Genomic DNA, 20887 nt, shown 5'->3' on the forward strand with positions numbered 1-20887 from the left:
ATTTTTTGTTTGAAAAAAAAACGAAATCAAATATGGCGAAAAACGGTGTAAATAGGGTTAATGTAACTCCAGAAAGATAAGTTACATTAATTAAATATATACCATTTCCAACGCGGAAATGCGGTCTTGACAATAGCGAGTGGAAGCTTCAATTTGTAGAATTACCGAGATCACCCTTTTAGAACATTAATTTATTTCAAAAACTGGACATGTCATGTAAGCAATAACTACGCATTATTAAGTATGAATTATATCACGTATGCATGTAGAATAATAGAGAATACTGATACCCACTTTGCGTAACTCAACGAAATCCCCGTTATAAATCGAGTTTTTTGTGTGTCAGAAACAAGTGAAAACGATTTTATGTTTCTATTGCGTTAACTTGTGGGAAGTCGGTACCTGCGCGAGCGTCTGATACTGGTAGCTTTACCGAATTCCCCTTCATACAACGCTACTTTATATCAGACAATGACCAAACTGATTGTGTTGTCTTGCACTTTCAATTAAAGTGATTGATAAACGTCCCATAAGCAATGTTTTATATTATTAATATCACTTTTTTGGTACCCACTCGGTGTTAAACTTCACAGAAATCCTAGTTTAAAAGCGCTATTTCGTGTCAAATACACGGGGGGGGATGTTTCGTTAATATTTTCGTAAATAACATGGGTAAATACCGGTGAAGAAGTGTTAATTTATTGCTAATACCACCATTACAGGTAGTAACAGGTTCGATTTCGGTAAGCGCGCAAGCGTATGAGAGCGTGTTTCATGTACCGAAAAACCCGTTATAAATAGCTGATGTTCTCTATAAAAGTATATTTTGCATTTGCAGAATAACTACATGACACAAACCCCTTTTACAAGTGTTATATGGTGTCAAAAAGTCCATAAAAATCATCCGGAATATCGCGTAAATCCATATGCAGTCTTTAGGCAAAGAAGCCATTTTGGTGTTAGCTTGTCTAGGTTTGCTAACCGCTGAGCCACGTGATTAAGTGGGCGGAGCGATCATCGTCCTGGCGTCATGTCAATTAAGATTCGTTGACCTTGGCCCTTTAGCAAATTAAGCATTTGGATTAAGGGACACAAATCATCGTTTCAAGAAGAAGTATTATCTTATATTTATTTCGTGTATTATCATACTGTATACAATTATTGCTGTCGATGAATATTTTTGATAATGTTGATCATTACGTTATTGGTTTTATTGAGTATTACACATTTTTGGTATATATCGTACAATATGTTTTATTCATTTTGGAGACTTCTTAATTGAGTTGATCACTTTTTAAAATTACATCCTATTTATTATAAAATATGTTTATGTTCTGTTAAGATTTGGTCCTTCGTTGAAAAATAAATTAAATATAACAAACAACATTATCTATCAAATGTACGTCATGTGATAATGTCATTGCGATACGACCGTTAATTGATACATCCTGCATTAGCACCACCTCCTATCATTAGCGCCATCTCCTTAGCATTTGGCTCCATCTCTTTTGGAAAATTGCAAAATTATCTACTACGTCGACAAGAAGCCAACATGTTTGTGCATGCAGCATCTAAAAGATGCTGTACGCAATCTTTTGATGCCGTAAGTGTTTTAATTAGGTGGAAATTTTCTCGTCACACAGGAAAAACTCATCTAATTGCTTTTTAAAACTCCACCGTACCACAACTTATAAAGCTTCTCACGTTTTTAAATGGGTTGAGAATGTATGTTTGTGTACATTTTTGGTTGAATCAATCTTCGCTGATTCGCACTACATTGTCCGATATTAAAAAGAATGCGAAATATGTCGAAAAAACATATAAAACCCAATCACCCAGTAAAAAGAATCCATGAAATTTCAAAACATCCGGGCCTGAGCGCCACCTCAAAAGTTGCATTGGCTCATTTATTAATGCATCTCAAACAAGAGCTGTCACCATAGGATGACTTATGCCCCTTATAAACGCTTGATAGAACTTATGAGCTTTTTTCGAAACCTAAACGCAGATTTCAAAACCTAAACGCGGACCCTAAGTTCAAGGTCAAAGTCACAGGGGTCAAAATTTGTGTGCGTATGGAAAGGCCTTGTCCGTATACACATGCATACCAAATATGAAGGTTATATCTCAAGGGACATAGAAGTTATGAGCATCTTTCGAAACCTAAACGCAGATTTCGAAACCTAAACGCGGACCCTAAGTTCAAGGTCGAGGTCACAGGGGTAAAAATTTGTGTGCGTATGGAAAGGCCTTGTCCATATACACATGCATACCAAATATGAAGGTTATATCTCAAGGGACATAGAAGTTATGAGCATTTTTCGAAACCTAAAAGCAGATTTCGAAACCTAGACGCGGACCCTAAGTTCAAGGTCAAGGTCACAGGGGTAAACATTTGTGTGCGTATGGAAAGGCCTTGTCCATATACACATGCATACCAAATACGAATGTTATATCTCAAGGGACATGGAAGTTATGAGAATTTTTCGAAACCTAAACGCAAAGTGTGACGGAAAGACGGACAGACAGACAGACGGACAGACGGACAGTCCGATCACTATATGCCCCCTTTTCTTCGAAAGGGGGCATAACAAGAGGTGGCGCGCGTGACTAACGGCCTTGTATATATACCAAGTGACCAGAAATCGTCAATGTTCCAAAATTGAAGGCAGTATACGTGGTACGTGGATACGTGATGGAACAAGTCCATTAAATAATCGCCTGTTATGAAACCCGCTTGTTGTAATATACTTTATTAAAAAACGGTTTGTTTACATCGTGTGATTTTATTTCACACATTTTCATCCACAGATTTATGACCGATGCAGACTGCATCTAGTGAGTGTAAACATAGTGGCTTTATCGTATTTTATTATTTTAGTCTACCGATAGTAATTATCCCCCGTCATAGGCAGAGGGATATTGTTTTGGAATTGTCCGTCCGTCTTTCCGTCCGTCCGTCCGTCCGGAGCCATATCTTGGAAGTGCTTTGGCGGATTCCATTGAAACTTGGTATGAGTATATATATGGATAAGAGGATGATGCACGCCAAATGGCATTGTACACCATCTGTTAATAACGCTCGATTGGTCGTTGTCGGCTCGGGTACTACTTACATGTACCCCGGGTTCATGTAAGTATACTTACATGTACCCCGGGAACGGTAAATATACTAAAACGTACCCGGCCGATATAGACTGTACCCGAGTTTAATTCCCGCCAAAAATCCAATGTCGTAAAACGCGCTACCGATTATTGCCATTACGAAACAAACTTATATTTTAAAAAAACCTTCATCAACATGCTGTTTGAATATGAGTTTCGATCATAAAGAGGCCATTAAATAGAAAATTGACATAAATATAAACATGGTTTTTTTTTAGCCGAAAACGACTTATTTAGCGTTAAAATTCCCGGGTACGTTTAAGTGTATTTACCGTACCCGGGGTACATGTAAGTATACTTAAGTGTACCCGGGGTACATGTGAGTAGTACCCGAGCCGACAATGACCAATCAAGCGTTAATAACAGAGTTATGGCCCTTTGTATCTTGAAAAAAAAGCTTTTTTGTGTGTCTGGAGCCATATCTTGGAAGTGCTTTGGTGGATTTAATTGAAACTTTGTGTGAGTGTCCAGAAGCATATTGGCGGGGGATATCAATTCAACGAATTTGCTTGTTTTTATCGGTTTTGATTTATTAATAAATGCGAGTAAGCATGTTTTGTAAGGTTTAATCGCGATCTTATAGGGACGTTTTCACGTTTTGGTAAATTTACAAAATCTTAAAAAATGTTCCAGAGTCGCACATTTTCGTTGTAGTTATGGTATTTGTGAGGAAACAGTAATACTGAACATTTACCATGCTCTAAAATATTCATTATATGCATCTTTTGACGATTTAATAACCTGAAAGAGTTCTGTTGTTGTCGTTATATTTTGTGACACTACGAGGATTGCTTATATAAAGTATATAATACATCATTCATTGTAAGAGCACGGATGGCCAAGTATCCTATGCGTTAGACTTTTACTCCAGGGGTCAGTGGTTCGAGCCCATTGGAGGGTTACTTTTTTCATTCTTTAATTTTATTCTTGTGTTTTACTGGAGCTTTTTAGATCTAATGTTTACAGTTATCAATATAAAGCATTTAATGACAAACTTCAATACATGTCAAAATCTGTGAAAAGGTCCCTTTAACGATGAAAAAAGTTGTCCCATGTGTCTGTCAGGATTTAAGACATACAGTAAATATTATATAGTAAATTAAATATATTGTCTACGTTATAAGACGTCATTACATGCATATTTGCCGAATATACTAGTGTGTAATACTACTGTATTGTGTTTATGTTCTTCACTTAAGCTACCTTACTTAACAAAATATGCCACACTAGCATTACACAACAATAGACATTTAAGCAATTACATATCATACAAAATAAAATATGTTTAAGCATGACATATTAAATTCAACACAACGGTTGGGAAAGAACATTAGGTCAAATGGCGAGTGGTCGATAGTAAATACTCCAACAATGTGCTATTGGACTTATAAAACGAATATTTCAAACATAAAATATTATAACAACAACAGCAACAACAAGGCGTTTACAACATCGAGTTTTAGTTTCTGTTTCTAACCATACAGTATCGTCATATCATAACACGCCTATTCTGCGTTATACAGTAAATTTGGTGTTCCACTTTTTCTGCGATACCTTTCCAAATTCCTCAAACTAGGATCGGAAGAGTAAATTGTGGGCAATGTTAAAGTAGAAGTGCTACCTTTCTTTTGACATTCCGTCTTTTTTTTCAAATGCATCGGCAAAGAATCGTTCACAGCGGTTTGACAGACATTCGGAGTACTCCTGGACCGACCATTGTCTCTTATTTGCTTCAACTGTTTGTTCCCATTTGCATTCTGGTTTGAATGCGATTTCAACGGCTGGCGATGCTTTTTTCTTCGCTTTTGCGCTTCACCGTGAACAACGATCAATCGGTAAATGAGTAAAATAATGACTAAAGAATTCTTAGATGTGAAAAACATGTTTGTGTATGAAACAACATGAAACCAAAAAATGAGTATGAGCCTGACACACAGGAACGGAAGGTCTTGCAGCATAATGGACGTGACGATGCCGTACAGCTCAGGATTGCAACAGCCGTCCTGATCGGAGTCGTCCCGTATCTGCAGCGGCAGACCAATCTGATCCCGGCGCGCCTTGCTGGCGGTCAGCACAAGTGTAAACTGCAGTAACGACAATGTCCAGATACCCAGAATGATGTAGCAAAGCATTCGGTTGTACTTCACCTGTAAACAAGACCAATGATTATCAGTAAGAAAAGTTAACAAGTTGTGCGAACACGTAAAACATACCAATTTTCATTAACTATATTCCAGGTTTTACCGTCCTTTGCAAATCACACTTATTTACCGGATAAGTTAAACGCATAGACTTTATTAGATGCATATTAATTATCATTCAAGCAAACAAGAGCGGCAGACCGTGATTACCCAACGCACGCGCCTGATCACTGGCAGAGATTTAATATATCGTCGCTTCGTCATAGGTTTGATTATAAGGATATCTGCATTATAAGTAGTCCTTTTTCCACTATGCAAAAAGAGTTAGATCAGGTATATAGCAAAAAATGATAGATGTAAAATAGGATTAAAATAAGTAGAGCATTATTATTGGGCAAACGGTAAATGGATTTGTCGGTGACATGTCAATGAGTCAGCACAATAGTAAACTTAGTAACGCTACACTATTTTGTACTTCAATCAATTGTTCAATCAATTGTTGGTGTCTCTGGTTAAATGTAGCTTATTTAACTCACATCATTTCATACATATATTATTAATTTAAGAATAATATTAGTAACTATATTATAATTATGGCACCAGCAAAAATAATAGCTACAGTATTTCTGTCCAGTTTTGGTTCAGTTCAGCTGATTGTATTAACATGTCAAAGTCACAAAAGATTTGGTGAAAAAAATGAAGTCTCTAAACTATTTATGTTCAACAAGGGCACAGTTGTCATCTTTATGAAAAGGGGCAATTTAACTAGTTGAAGTTGTCAGATCAAGCCAAATACAAATTCCAAACGAAAGTGTATGGTCATTCACAAAATGCGCAAATTTGGTATAGCATGCGAACAAACGAATTATGGACGGCATAATGATGAAGCCGGAAGAAATTCGCCCTTGGCTTAAGGGGGATTTAATTTCTAAAAGTGAAAAGCGCATTTCGCTCTTATCATTTAAGTTTCCAAACGTTTTTCGTTTGATAAAAATACTGACAAACGGAGCAATTTGTGATAAGGTAGGTGTTTGCTTGCCGGCGGTACGACCTCGTTCTCGCTGAAGGCCTCATAGAACTCGACGATGTCTGCCGCGGTTCCCACGTACACGAGAAGTAGCTGTGAGAGCTGGTCGTGCGAGATGGAGCCTTTGGGTAGGATCCACCGACCCACTATTAGCATCAGTAGCAGAAACTGCTCCAGGACACGCAGCCACAGGTCTGCGCTTATCGCAATTGGAATCGAAATATTCAGCTACAACATAAAATAGTCACTTAACTTATATGCGATTTATTAGAATGTCATAAAATTATTTTAAGAACCATATTAAAGGGGCCTTCTCACAGTTTTTGGCATGTTTTGAAGTTTGTCATTAAATGCTTTAGTTTAATAAATGTTAACATTGGATACAAAAAGCTCCAGTAAAAATCAAGAATAAAATTTAAAAAAGAAAATAAAGGTAAACCTCGGCAGGGCTCGAACCACTGACCCCTGGAGTCCTGGAGTAAAAAGTCTACCATTTATACCACTCGGCCATTCTTCCGAATACTATGCCAGATGTATTTTATACTTTATGTAAGCAATCCTCGTAGTTTCACAAAATATAGCGACAACAACAGAACTCTCCAAATTATTAATTCGTTTCACGTTGCAACGCTTAATAATTTTCGGGTTTTTAAATCGTCAAAAGATGCATATAATGGCTATTTTAGAGCATGGTAAATGTATTACTGTTTCCTAACAACGTATTACTGTTTCCTAACAAATATCATAACTAAAACGAAAATTTGCGAATCTGAAACAACTTTTTTCAATTTTGTCAATTTACCCAAACGTGAAAAGGCCCCTTTAAGCTCAATTACTTGAGTCTGTAATGGCCTCCTGTTTCATGCGATAAAGTTAGTTTTTGTGCACTCCACAACCTCTTAGCAGTCCATACTATGGGAAACCTCTTGTTGTTCTTGACTTTTACACGGTGCAGAATAAACGGGGTTTTCAGGGGTTTACACATGAGCTGGGCATAATGTAATCACACCGTTAAGAACTTTATTTTTGCAAATATCGCAAGTTATTTAAATAAATTATCAAAAATCTTTAGTGCATAAAAGACATTTTTTCTTGCAGTTTGTGTCGATATCTTAAGGTATAGGAATAAATCCTTGAATACGTCTGAAATCGTTGACGAAATTTCACTTTTCGTAACGTACAAATCGAATTTTGAACAAGAACACAGGCTTATAAAATAAAGTTATTCTGATAAGTTCAAATTGCCATAAGCAGCATAAAAATCTGTCTTTTATGCACTTGTTAAAATTCTTAATAACAATTTGTTTAGAAAAAGTTATTTGAAATAAAGCACCACTAACAGTCGTGATTAAATCCATACAGAATAAAGAAAAGGGGGAACCCCACAAAGTACCGTGATGCTGCACCTTGTTAAAGTGCTTGGTCTTACAACGTTAATACTTTTAAATGGGATAAACGATCGCTTGCCAGAAACGTATTTAGACGGTACGCAACTAGTTTGGTCCGTGACTGTGCACTTTACAAACACGTACGAGTCCATAGCCTAGAGAAAAACATGGTTTGAGAAATTTAGTAAACTTATAAATAACTAAAGAATTGTGAAAACAAATAATGGAATAATTGGGTACGTGTAAGTGAAAATTGTATAACGTTCAAGACTACATGTATATCGGCTTAGCAAGTATTTGCTTACTCTACAGGCAGGTACTAGTTTATAATGGGATCAAGTCTTTAGTGAGATTGTATCATTTGAATAAGAACGGACAAACAAACTTAAATAAGATCATTGTCCACGTGAACATATACTCGACTATAACATCATTCTATGTGTGTGCATTCAGCACAGCCTTGTATGAATCCATAGTGCTTTAACTTCTAATTAGGGAACTTAGAACGCTACAAAACACAATATAATTGACATATAACAATCGGATTCTAAATACCGATCGACAATCAGCGTTGATAAATCGGGCTCGCCGGTTGCTAACGACCTGTCCTCAGACAAGTTTCCCAAATGCCTAGTTCTCAATTTTCAACGAGTTTCGTTTAATTTGTGCGAAAAAAAAACGGACATGAAATATGGTAACAGAGTGTCTATACGGTTTATGCAACTTAAGTCGGTATCCAGAAAGAAAAGTTAGATGAACTGAATTAACAACTTTTCCAACGTGGAAATGTTATCTTGATAAGTGTGAGTGAAAGTTTCAATGTGTGTAATTACCGAAATTCTCCCCCACCCATTATAGAGCAATGATTTATTAAACAAGAGATGTGTTTGTCAGAAACACAATGACCCCTTCTTCGCCGCCTTGAAGCCATATATTTGACCTTTGACCTTGAATGATGACCTTGACCTTGACATTTCATCACTCAACATGTGCAGCTCCATGAGATACACATGCATGCCATCATCAAGTTGCTATCTGAAGCGACATAGAAGATATGAGCATTTTTCGAAAAATAAATGCGAAACCTAAGTGCAAAGTGTGACGGAAAGACAGACAGACGGACGGACGGTCCGATCACTATATGCCCTCCTTCGGGGGCATAATAAAAAATGAAAATGTCAGATAAGAAATATTAAGTATGAATTATATAACGTGTATATGTAAAATAATAGTGAATATTGGGACTCACCTAACGTAACTTAACGAATACCCGCTATAAATCGCTGTTTTGTGTCAGAAACGATTGAAAGCAAGTGCATGTTACTTCTTTCAAAACGTATCGATAAATGCTATCGCTTCAGACTTATTTATAAACGATACAACCGGTAACTTGGGTAAGTCGGTACCTACGCGAGTGTCTTATACAGGTAGCATTATTATGTAGCCTGGTCGAAATACCCTTCATAAAACGCTAATTTATATCGGAAAATGACCAAACTGATTGTTTTGTTTTGCACTTTAAATTATAATGGTTGATAAATGTCCCATAAGCAATGTTAACCATTATTTTTTTATCACTTTTATACGAAATAACATTGGGCTTTTCGGTACCCGCTCGGCATCAGAAAGCGTGTACAACTTAACCGAAATCCAAGTTATAAAGCGCTATTTCCTGTCAAATACATGTGAAAATATGTTTCGTTAATATTTTTAGTAAATAACATAGGTAAATACCAGTGTAGAGGTGTTAATTTATTACTAATACCTGCCATTAAACGTACTTAATGTTAGATTTAACGTATCGAAATACCCGTTACACATGTAGCTAATGGTCTTTATGAACCAATATTTTTTGCATTTGCATAATAAATAAATGACACAAGCCCCTTTTATCAGTGTTACAGGGGGTGAAAAAGTCAATAAAAATCATCCGGCATATTGCGTAATCTATAGGCATTCTATAGGCATAAAAGATTCTCTGGTGTTAGCTTGTCTAGGTTTTCTAACCGCTAAGCCATGTAATTAGGTAATCATCGTTCAGGCGAGATGTCAAATGGCACCTTGTATATGATGTATTTTGACAGAACATTGCTAACAAACAAACGCGCGTGTGTTTGAAGAACATTTTTCAAACACTCAAACAGTTCAACTTGTTCACTAGTACTTCCTCTGATTAACGATTTACTAGAGGTTGACTGACCTGGCACTGATCCTGATATGGTGCGAGACAGGATTTACTTCGTGAAATAGTATACTCATTGCACGGTATAGCGCCCTTAATTGGTTAATTGAATATTTTTGAACTATTTGATTGTTAACATAAAATGATGTTAATTGTCCTAGTGTGTAGGGTAATACAGGTAACAACAAATCTACAGGATTAATGTCAATCATATCGACCAAGTTATTCATATTACAACGCCGATAATGCAATAGTTATCCGTATTTGTAACTGGACAACAATTGTGTCAATATGTGCTATGCAGTTTGAGAATGTGGACATTTCCCAACACTCAACGGTGTACATCATGAACGGTACACTAATTAAATGATGCATAAGGTCGATGAAAACAAAGATTTATCTATTCGAATCAAAGGATGCGAAATATCTACAACATATAATTGGCTATCGATTACGGTAAACAATTGTATCAGACAGCTACGCCGAAAAACAGGTGTAGTCGGAAATCACTAAATCGGTAAAACGCTCATGTTTAAGTTTCTGCGATGTCGGAATGACTTGATTAAAGAAATAAGACAACTTACACCTAACTCTTCCAAGTTAAGATCAAGCGACTCTTTGGAACTGTTTCTCCCGCTGGGTTCGATGGTGAGGTTGGTGGAGTTGCTTGCCGGTGACTCCCTCACTGTAATTCTTTCTTCCATTTCATGAAGTTCTAAAAACCATATTGCAGGTACAACACTGCAGAGATAGAAGAAAACACTTGGACAGAACCTGAAAATATAAGAAAATAACTCTAAAGTGTCGATATGTATGATACCATTATATGAATCTGAAGTGTATGAATGGCTGTCGATATGTATGATACCATAATATTAATCTGAAGTGTAGAAATGGCTGTCGATATGTATGATACCATTATATGAATCTGAAGTGTAGAAATGGATGTCGATGTGTATGATACCATAATATTAATCTGAAGTGTATAAATGGCTGTCGGTATGTATGATACCATTATATGCATCTGAAGTGTATGAATGGCTGTCGATATGTATGATACCATTATATGAATCTGAAGTGTATGAATGACTGTCGATATGTATGATACCATAATATTAATCTGAAGTGTATTAATGGATGTCGATGTGTATGATACCATTATATGAATCTGAAGTACATTAATGGATGTCGATATGTATGATACCATTATATGAATCTGAAGTGTAGAAATGGATGTCGATATGTATGATACCATAATATTAATTTACAGTGTATTAATGGATGTCGATATGTTTGATACCATTAAATGAATCTGAAGTGTATGAATGGCTGTCGATATGTATGATACCATTATATGAATCTGAAGTGTATAAATGGATGTCGATATGTATGATACCATTATATGAATCTGAAGTGTATTAATGGATGTCGATATGTATGACCCCATTAAATGAATCTGAAGTGTATGAATGGCTGTCGATATGTATGATACCATAATATGAATCTGAAGAGTATGAATGGCTGTCGATATGTATGATACCATTATATGAATCTGAAGTGTATGAATGACTGTCGATATGTATGATACCATAATATTAATCTGAAGTGTATTAATGGATGTCGATGTGTATGATACCATTATATGAATCTGAAGTACATTAATGGATGTCGATATGTATGATACCATTATATGAATCTGAAGTGTATGAATGGCTGTCGATATGCATGATACCATAATATTAATCTGAAGTGTATAAATGGATGTCGATGTGTATGATACCATAATATTAATTTACAGTGTATTAATGGATGTCGATATGTATGATACCATTAAATGAATCTGAAGTGTATAAATGGCTGTCGATATGTATGATACCATTATATGAATCTGAAGTGTATAAATGGATGTCGATATGTATGATACCATTATATGAATCTGAAGTGTATGAATGGCTGTCGATATGTATGACCCCATTAAATGAATCTGAAGTGTATGAATGGCTGTCGATATGTATGATACCATAATATGAATCTGAAGTGTATGAATGGCTGTCGATATGTATGATACCATAATATGAATCTGAAGTGCACTAATGGCTGTCGATATGTATGATACCATAATATGAATCTGAAGTGTATGAATGGCTGTCGATATGTATGATACCATAATATGAATCTGAAGTGCATTAATAGCTGTCGAGATATATGATACCATAATATGAATCTGAAGTGTATGAATGGCTGTCGATATGCATGATACCATAATATTAATCTGAAGTGTATAAATGGATGTCGATGTGTATGATACCATTATATGAATCTGAAGTACATTAATGGATGTCGATATGTATGATACCATTATATGAATCTGAAGTGTATGAATGAATGTCGATATGTATGATACCATTATATGAATCTGAAGTGTATGAATGGCTGTCGATATTTATGACACCATTATATGAATCTGAAGTGTATGAATGAATGTCGATATGTATGATACCATTTTATGAATCTGAAGTGTATGAATGGCTGTCGATATGTATGATACCATTATATGAATCTGAAGTGTATAAATGGATGTCGATATGTATGATACCATTGTATGAATCTGAAGTGTATTAATGGATGTCGATATGTATGATACCATTAAATGAATCTGAAGTGTATGAATGGCTGTCGATATGTATGAGTCCATAATATGAATCTGAAGTGTATAATGGATGTCGATATGTATGATACCATAATATGAATCTGAAGTGTATAAATGGATGTCGATATGTATGATACCATTATATGAATCTGAAGTGTATGAATGGCTGTCGATATGTATAATACCATAATATGAATCTGAAGTGCATTAATGGCTGTCGATATGTATGATACCATAATATTAATCTGAAGTGTATTAATGGATGTCGATGTGTATGATACCATTATATGAATCTGAAGTACATTAATGGATGTCGATATGTATGATACCATTAAATGAATCTGAAGTGTAGAAATGGATGTCGATATGTATGATACCATAATATTAATTTACAGTGTATTAATGGATGTCGATATGTTTGATACCATTAAATGAATCTGAAGTGTATGAATGGCTGTCGATATGTATGATACCATTATATGAATCTGAAGTGTATAAATGGATGTCGATATGTATGATACCATTATATGAATCTGAAGTGTATTAATGGATGTCGATATGTATGACCCCATTAAATGAATCTGAAGTGTATGAATGGCTGTCGATATGTATGATACCATAATATGAATCTGAAGTGTATGAATGGCTGTCGATATGTATGATACCATTATATGAATCTGAAGTGTATGAATGACTGTCGATATGTATGATACCATAATATTAATCTGAAGTGTATTAATGGATGTCGATGTGTATGATACCATTATATGAATCTGAAGTACATTAATGGATGTCGATATGTATGATACCATTATATGAATCTGAAGTGTATGAATGGCTGTCGATATGCATGATACCATAATATTAATCTGAAGTGTATAAATGGATGTCGATGTGTATGATACCATAATATTAATTTACAGTGTATTAATGGATGTCGATATGTATGATACCATTAAATGAATCTGAAGTGTATGAATGGCTGTCGATATGTATGATACCATTATATGAATCTGAAGTGTATAAATGGATGTCGATATGTATGATACCATTATATGAATCTGAAGTGTATTAATGGATGTCGATATGTATGACCCCATTAAATGAATCTGAAGTGTATGAATGGCTGTCGATATGTATGATACCATAATATGAATCTGAAGTGTATGAATGGCTGTCGATATGTATGATACCATAATATGAATCTGAAGTGCACTAATGGCTGTCGATATGTATGATACCATAATATGAATCTGAAGTGTATGAATGGCTGTCGATATGTATGATACCATAATATGAATCTGAAGTGCATTAATAGCTGTCGAGATATATGATACCATAATATGAATCTGAAGTGTATGAATGGCTGTCGATATGCATGATACCATAATATTAATCTGAAGTGTATTAATGGATGTCGATGTGTATGATACCATTATATGAATCTGAAGTACATTAATGGATGTCGATATGTATGATACCATTATTTAAATCTGAAGTGTATGAATGAATGTCGATATGTATGATACCATTATATGAATCTGAAGTGTATGAATGGCTGTCGATATTTATGACACCATTATATGAATCTGAAGTGTATGAATGAATGTCGATATGTATGATACCATTTTATGAATCTGAAGTGTATGAATGGCTGTCGATATGTATGATACCATTATATGAATCTGAAGTGTATAAATGGATGTCGATATGTATGATACCATTGTATGAATCTGAAGTGTATTAATGGATGTCGATATGTATGATACCATTGAATGAATCTGAAGTGTATGAATGGCTGTCGATATGTATGAGTCCATAATATGAATCTGAAGTGTATAAATGGATGTCGATATGTATGATACCATAATATGAATCTGAAGTGTATAAATGGATGTCGATATGTATGATACCATTATATGAATCTGAAGTGTATGAATGGCTGTCGATATGTATAATACCATAATATGAATCTGAAGTGCATTAATGGCTGTCGATATGTATGATACCATAATATGAATCTGAAGTGTATGAATGGCTGTCGATATGTATGATACCATAATATGAATCTGAAGTGTATGAATGGCTATCGATATGTATGATACCATTAAATGAATCTGAAGTGTATGAATGGATGTCGATATGTATGATACCATTATATGAATCTGAAGTGTATGAATGGCTGTCGATATGTATGATACCATAATATGAATCTGAAGTGTATAAATGGATGTCGATGTGTATGATACCATTATATGAATATGAAGTACATTAATGGATGTCGATATGTATGATATCATAATATGAATCTGAAGTGTATAAATGGATTTCGATATGTATGATACCATTATATGAATCTGAAGTGTATGAATGGCTGTCGATATGTATGATACCATAATATGAATCTGAAGTGCATTAATGGCTGTCGATATGTATGATACCATAATATGAATCTGAAGTGTATGAATGGCTGTCGATATGCATGATACCATAATATTAATCTGAAGTGTATAAATGGATGTCGATGTGTATGATACCATTATATGAATCTGAAGTACATTAATGAATGTCGATATGTATGATACCATTATATGAATCTGAAGTGTATGAATGAATGTCGATTTGTATGATACCATTATATGAATCTGAAGTGTATGAATGGCTGTCGATATGTATGATACCATTATATGAATCTGAAGTGTATGAATGGATGTCGATATGTATGATACCATTATATGAATCTGAAGTGTATGAATGGCTGTCGATATGTATGATACCATTATATGAATCTGAAGTGTATAAATGGATGTCGATATGTATGATACCATTATATGAATCTGAAGTGTATGAATGACTGTCGATATGTATGATACCATTAAATGAATCTGAAGTGTATGAATGGCTGTCGATATGTATGATACCATAATATGAATCTGAAGTGTATAAATGGATGTCGATATGTATGATACCATAATATGAATCTGAAGTGTATAAATGGATGTCGATATGTATGATACCATTATATGAATCTGAAGTGCATTAATAGCTGTCGATATGTATGATACCATAATATGTATCTGAAGTGTATGAATGGCTGTCGATATGCATGATACCATAATATTAATCTGAAGTGTATAAATGTATGTCGATGTGTATGATACCATTAAATGAATCTGAAGTACATTAATGGATGTCGATATGTATGATACCATTATATGAATCTGAAGTGTATGAATGAATGTCGATTTGTATGATACCATTATATGAATCTGAAGTGTATGAATGGCTGTCGATATGTCTGATACCATAATATGAATCTCAAGTGTATAAATTGCTGTCGATGTGTATGATACCATTATATGAATCTGAAGTGTATGAATGAATGTCGATATGTATGATACCATTAAATAAATCTGAAGTGTATGAATGGCTGTCGATATGTATGATACCATAATATGAATCTGAAGTGTATGAATGGCTGTCGATGTGTATGATACCATTATATGAATCTGAAGTGTATAAATGGATGTCGATATGTATGATACCATTATATGAATCTGAAGTGTATGAATGGCTGTCGATATGTATGATACCATAATATGAATCTGAAATGTATGAATGGATGTCGATATGTATGATACCATTATATGAATCTGAAGTGTATGAATGGCTGTCGATATGTATGATACCATAATATGAATCTGAAGTGCATTAATAGCTGTCGATATGTATGATACCATAATATGAATCTGAAGTGTTTGAATGGCTGTCGATATGCATGATACCATAATATTAATCTGAAGTGTATAAATGGATGTCGATGTGTATGATACCATTATATGAATCTGAAGTACATTAATGGATGTCGATATGTATGATACCATTATATGAATCTGAAGTGTATGAATGAATGTCGATTTGTATGATACCATTATATGAATCTGAAGTGTATGAATGGCTGTCGATATGTCTGATACCATAATATGAATCTGAAGTGTATAAATGGCTGTCGATGTGTATGATACCATTATATGAATCTGAAGTGTATGAATGAATGTCGATATGTATGATACCATTAAATAAATCTGAAGTGTATGAATGGCTGTCGATATGTATGATACCATAATATGAATCTGAAGTGTATGAATGGCTGTCGATGTGTATGATACCATTATATGAATCTGAAGTGTATAAATGGATGTCGATATGTATGATACCATTATATGAATCTGAAGTGTATGAATGGCTGTCGATATGTATGATACCATAATATGAATCTGAAATGTATGAATGGATGTCGATATGTATGATACCATTATATGAATCTGAAGTGTATGAATGGCTGTCGATATGTATGATACCATAATATGAATCTGAAGTGCATTAATAGCTGTCGATATGTATGATACCATAATATGAATCTGAAGTGTATGAATGGCTGTCGATATGCATGATACCATAATATTAATCTGAAGTGTATAAATGGATGTCGATGTGTATGATACCATTATATGAATCTGAAGTACATTAATGGATGTCGATATGTATGATACCATTATATGAATCTGAAGTGTATGAATGAATGTCGATTTGTATGATACCATTATATGAATCTGAAGTGTATGAATGGCTGTCGATATGTCTGATACCATAATATGAATCTGAAGTGTATACATGGCTGTCGATGTGTATGATACCATTATATGAATCTGAAGTGTATGAATGAATGTCGATATGTATGATACCATTAAATGAATCTGAAGTGTATAAATAGCTGTCGATATGTATGATACCATTATATGAATCTGAAGTGTATAAATGGATGTCGATATGTATGATACCATTATATGAATCTGAAGTGTATGAATGGCTGTCGATATGTATGATACCATAATATTAATCTGAAGTGTATTAATGGATGTCGATGTGTATGATACCATTATATGAATCTGAAGTACATTAATGGATGTCGATATGTATGATACCATTAAATGAATCTGAAGTGTAGAAATGGATGTCGATATGTATGATACCATAATATTAATTTACAGTGTATTAATGGATGTCGATATGTTTGATACCATTAAATGAATCTGAAGTGTATGAATGGCTGTCGATATGTATGATACCATTATATGAATCTGAAGTGTATAAATGGATGTCGATATGTATGATACCATTATATGAATCTGAAATGTATGAATGGATGTCGATATGTATGATACCATAATATATATCTGAAGTGTATGAATGGCTATCGATATGTATGATACCATAATATGAATCTGAAGTGCATTAATGGCTGTCGATATGTATGATACTATTAAATGAATCTGAAGTGTATGAATGGCTGTCGATATGTATGATACCATAATATGAATCTGAAGTGTATGAATGGGTGTCGATGTGTATGATACCATTATATGAATCTGAAGTGTATGAATGGATGTCGATATGTATGATACCATAATATTAATCTGAAGTGTATAAATGGATGTCGATGTGTATGATACCATAATATGAATCTGAAGTGTATGAATGGCTGTCGATGTGTATGATACCATTATATGAATCTGAAGTGTATAAATGGATGTCGATATTTATGATACCATAATATGAATCTGAAGTGTATAAATGGCTGTCGATATGTATGATACCATAATATGAATCTGAGGTGTATGAATGGCTGTCGATATGTATGATACCATAATATAAGTCTAACGTGTATGAATGACTGTCGATATGTATGATACCATAATATGAATCTGAAGTGTATAAATGGATGTCGATATTTATGATACCATAATATGAATCTGAAGTGTATAAATGGCTGTCGATATGAATGATACCATAATATGAATCTGAAGTGTATGAATGGCTGTCGATATGTATGATACCATAATATAAGTCTAACGTGTATGAATGACTGTCGATGTGTATAATACCATTATATGAATCTGAAGTGCATAAATGGCTGTCGATATGTATGATACCATAATATTTATCTGAAGTGTATGGATGGCTGTCGATATGTATGATACCATTAAATGAATCTGAAGTGTATGGATGGCTGTCGATATGTATGATACCATAATATTAATCTGAAGTGCATAAATGGCTGTCGATATGTAGGATACCATTATATTAATCTGAAGTGCATTAATGGCTGTCGATATGTATGATACCATTATATGAATCTGAAGTGCATTCATGGCTGTCGATATGTATGATACCGTTATATGAATCTGAAGTGTATGGATGGCTGTCGATATATATGATATCATTAAATGAATCTGAAGTGTATGAATGACTGTCAATATGTATGATACCATTATATGAATCTGAAGTGTATAGATGGATGTCGATATGTATGATACCATTAAATGAATCTGAAGTGTAATAATGACTGGCGATATGTATGATACCATAATATAAGTCGAACGTGTATGAATGGCTGTCGATATGTATAATACCATTATATTAATTTGAAGTGTATTTTCTGTTCCATTGAAAGAATATAAGTTTCATTTACATTTTTTTTTTTAAACAAACTAGGGGTGTCGAAATAAGGGGCACCATGTCGAAATAACGATCTCATACTTCGTTAACATTGTAAGTAAGTACGATACGTATAAAGCATCCTTACCTGACAGTATACAGTAAAAAGCACAGGATGCAATAGGTGAAGTTAGTGGTATGTCGAAGTAAGGAGGATACCGATCAAATAATTTGGTATACACATTTTAACCTTAAACTGTCGAAATTAGGGTACTTTGCTCTAATGGCTGTCGATATGTATGATACCATTAAATGAATCTGAAATGTAATAATGACTGGCGATATGTATGATACCATAATATAAGTCTAACGTGTATGAATGACTGTCGATGTGTATAATACCGTTATATGAATCTTAAAGGCGGCACTAAATATCGATGTATACGATACCATTATATGAATCTAAAATGCGAAACGGACTGCCAATGTGTATTATACCATATTCTCACACGGCACGCGACTTGTTTTCTATAGACAAAGAAGGAAATCAAGTGTGGGTTATTCTGCAATAACTTATGGGCGGAGCTTAATGTTTCGAAAATAGTTCCGAATAAATAAAGAAAATATTGCAGTAAAATGCACGTGCTAAAACCCGCCCTAAAAAAAATGCAATAAATGTAGCATGTATATAAATGTAATGAAACAACAAATTGTATATTTGGTGATAAGTGGCATAACCACACCTACAAAGAATGTTATTGGTTAGGAAGCGTAATTCAGAAAACATTTATAGCATGTCAGCTTTTCAGTAGCATCAATAAACGTGACGTCATTAAGTTTCTACGATTGTTGTTTTCAATGAAAGTGACGTCATTTGCAAAATATTTATGAATGAAAACGACGTCATATGTTTGTACAATTCAATGACGTCACTAAATAGTGAACTTTGTACTAAGAAGGGCGGAGTATTGAAAAATATAGTTCACGTCCTAAAGCTTGAACCAAATCAATCAGAATCGTGTTAGAATCGAAATAATATTTTTCTTTGATGGTTTGTTGTCGTATAACCCACAGTAAGTTGTATAGATGCGTGTTATCAAATCACTCGTGCTTCGGACTCGTGATTTGATTCCTACGCATCTATACTCCTTACTGTGGGTTATTCGACAACAAACCATAATAGAAAAATATTATTTCTTAAATATAAATATACAGTGCGGCACTGACATTACATGTTAACGATACTATTATATGGATCTCAACTCCAACACAGACGGTCAATAATAACGATACCATTATATGGACCTTAAATGCGGTACTGACTGTCGATGTGAATGATTCTGTTATATGTATCTTTAGTGCGGAATTTACTGTGGCTGTGTACGATTCAATTATATTGATCTTATTTGCTTCACTGATTGTCGATATGAATGATGCCGTTATATGAATCTTAAGTGCGGAACTGACTGTCGATGTGTACGATACCATTTTATGGATCTTAAGTGTGACACAGGCTGTCATTGTGTACGATACCATTATATGAATCTTAAGTGCGTCACTGACTGTCGATGTGTACGATACAATTTAATGGATCTTTAGTGCCTTACTGACTGTTGATGTGAATGATACTGTTATGTGTATCTTAAGTGCGGAACTGACTGTCGATGTGTACGGTACAATTAAATTGATCTTAAGTGCGACACAGACTGTCGCTGTGTACGATACAATTATATGGATGTTAAGTGCGCCACTTATTGTCGATATGTACGATACCAAAAACTGATTTTAAGTGAGAAAAAGAATGTAGAAGTGTACGATGCCATTACATGGCTCTTA

General features: G+C 34.3%; 1 protein-coding gene across 2 annotated transcripts in view; it reads right to left on the minus strand.

Moving 5' to 3' along the window:
• Positions 1–3731: 3731 nt before the first annotated feature.
• LOC127832632 (transmembrane protein 26-like) overlaps positions 3732–20887 on the minus strand; it is an 84391-nt gene continuing 67235 nt past the window's right edge. For both annotated transcript variants that reach the window (XM_052358198.1, XM_052358199.1), the window contains 3 exons: positions 10488–10677; positions 6358–6561; positions 3732–5312 (listed from right to left, as the gene is read on the minus strand). In XM_052358198.1, the coding sequence (XP_052214158.1) occupies positions 4671–5312; positions 6358–6561; positions 10488–10677 (1036 nt within the window). In that variant the 3' untranslated portion in view covers positions 3732–4670. The remainder of the gene's footprint in view (positions 5313–6357; positions 6562–10487; positions 10678–20887) is intronic.

This window comes from Dreissena polymorpha, chromosome 5, assembly GCF_020536995.1.
Source record: "Dreissena polymorpha isolate Duluth1 chromosome 5, UMN_Dpol_1.0, whole genome shotgun sequence".
NCBI classification, from domain to species: domain Eukaryota; kingdom Metazoa; phylum Mollusca; class Bivalvia; order Myida; family Dreissenidae; genus Dreissena; species Dreissena polymorpha.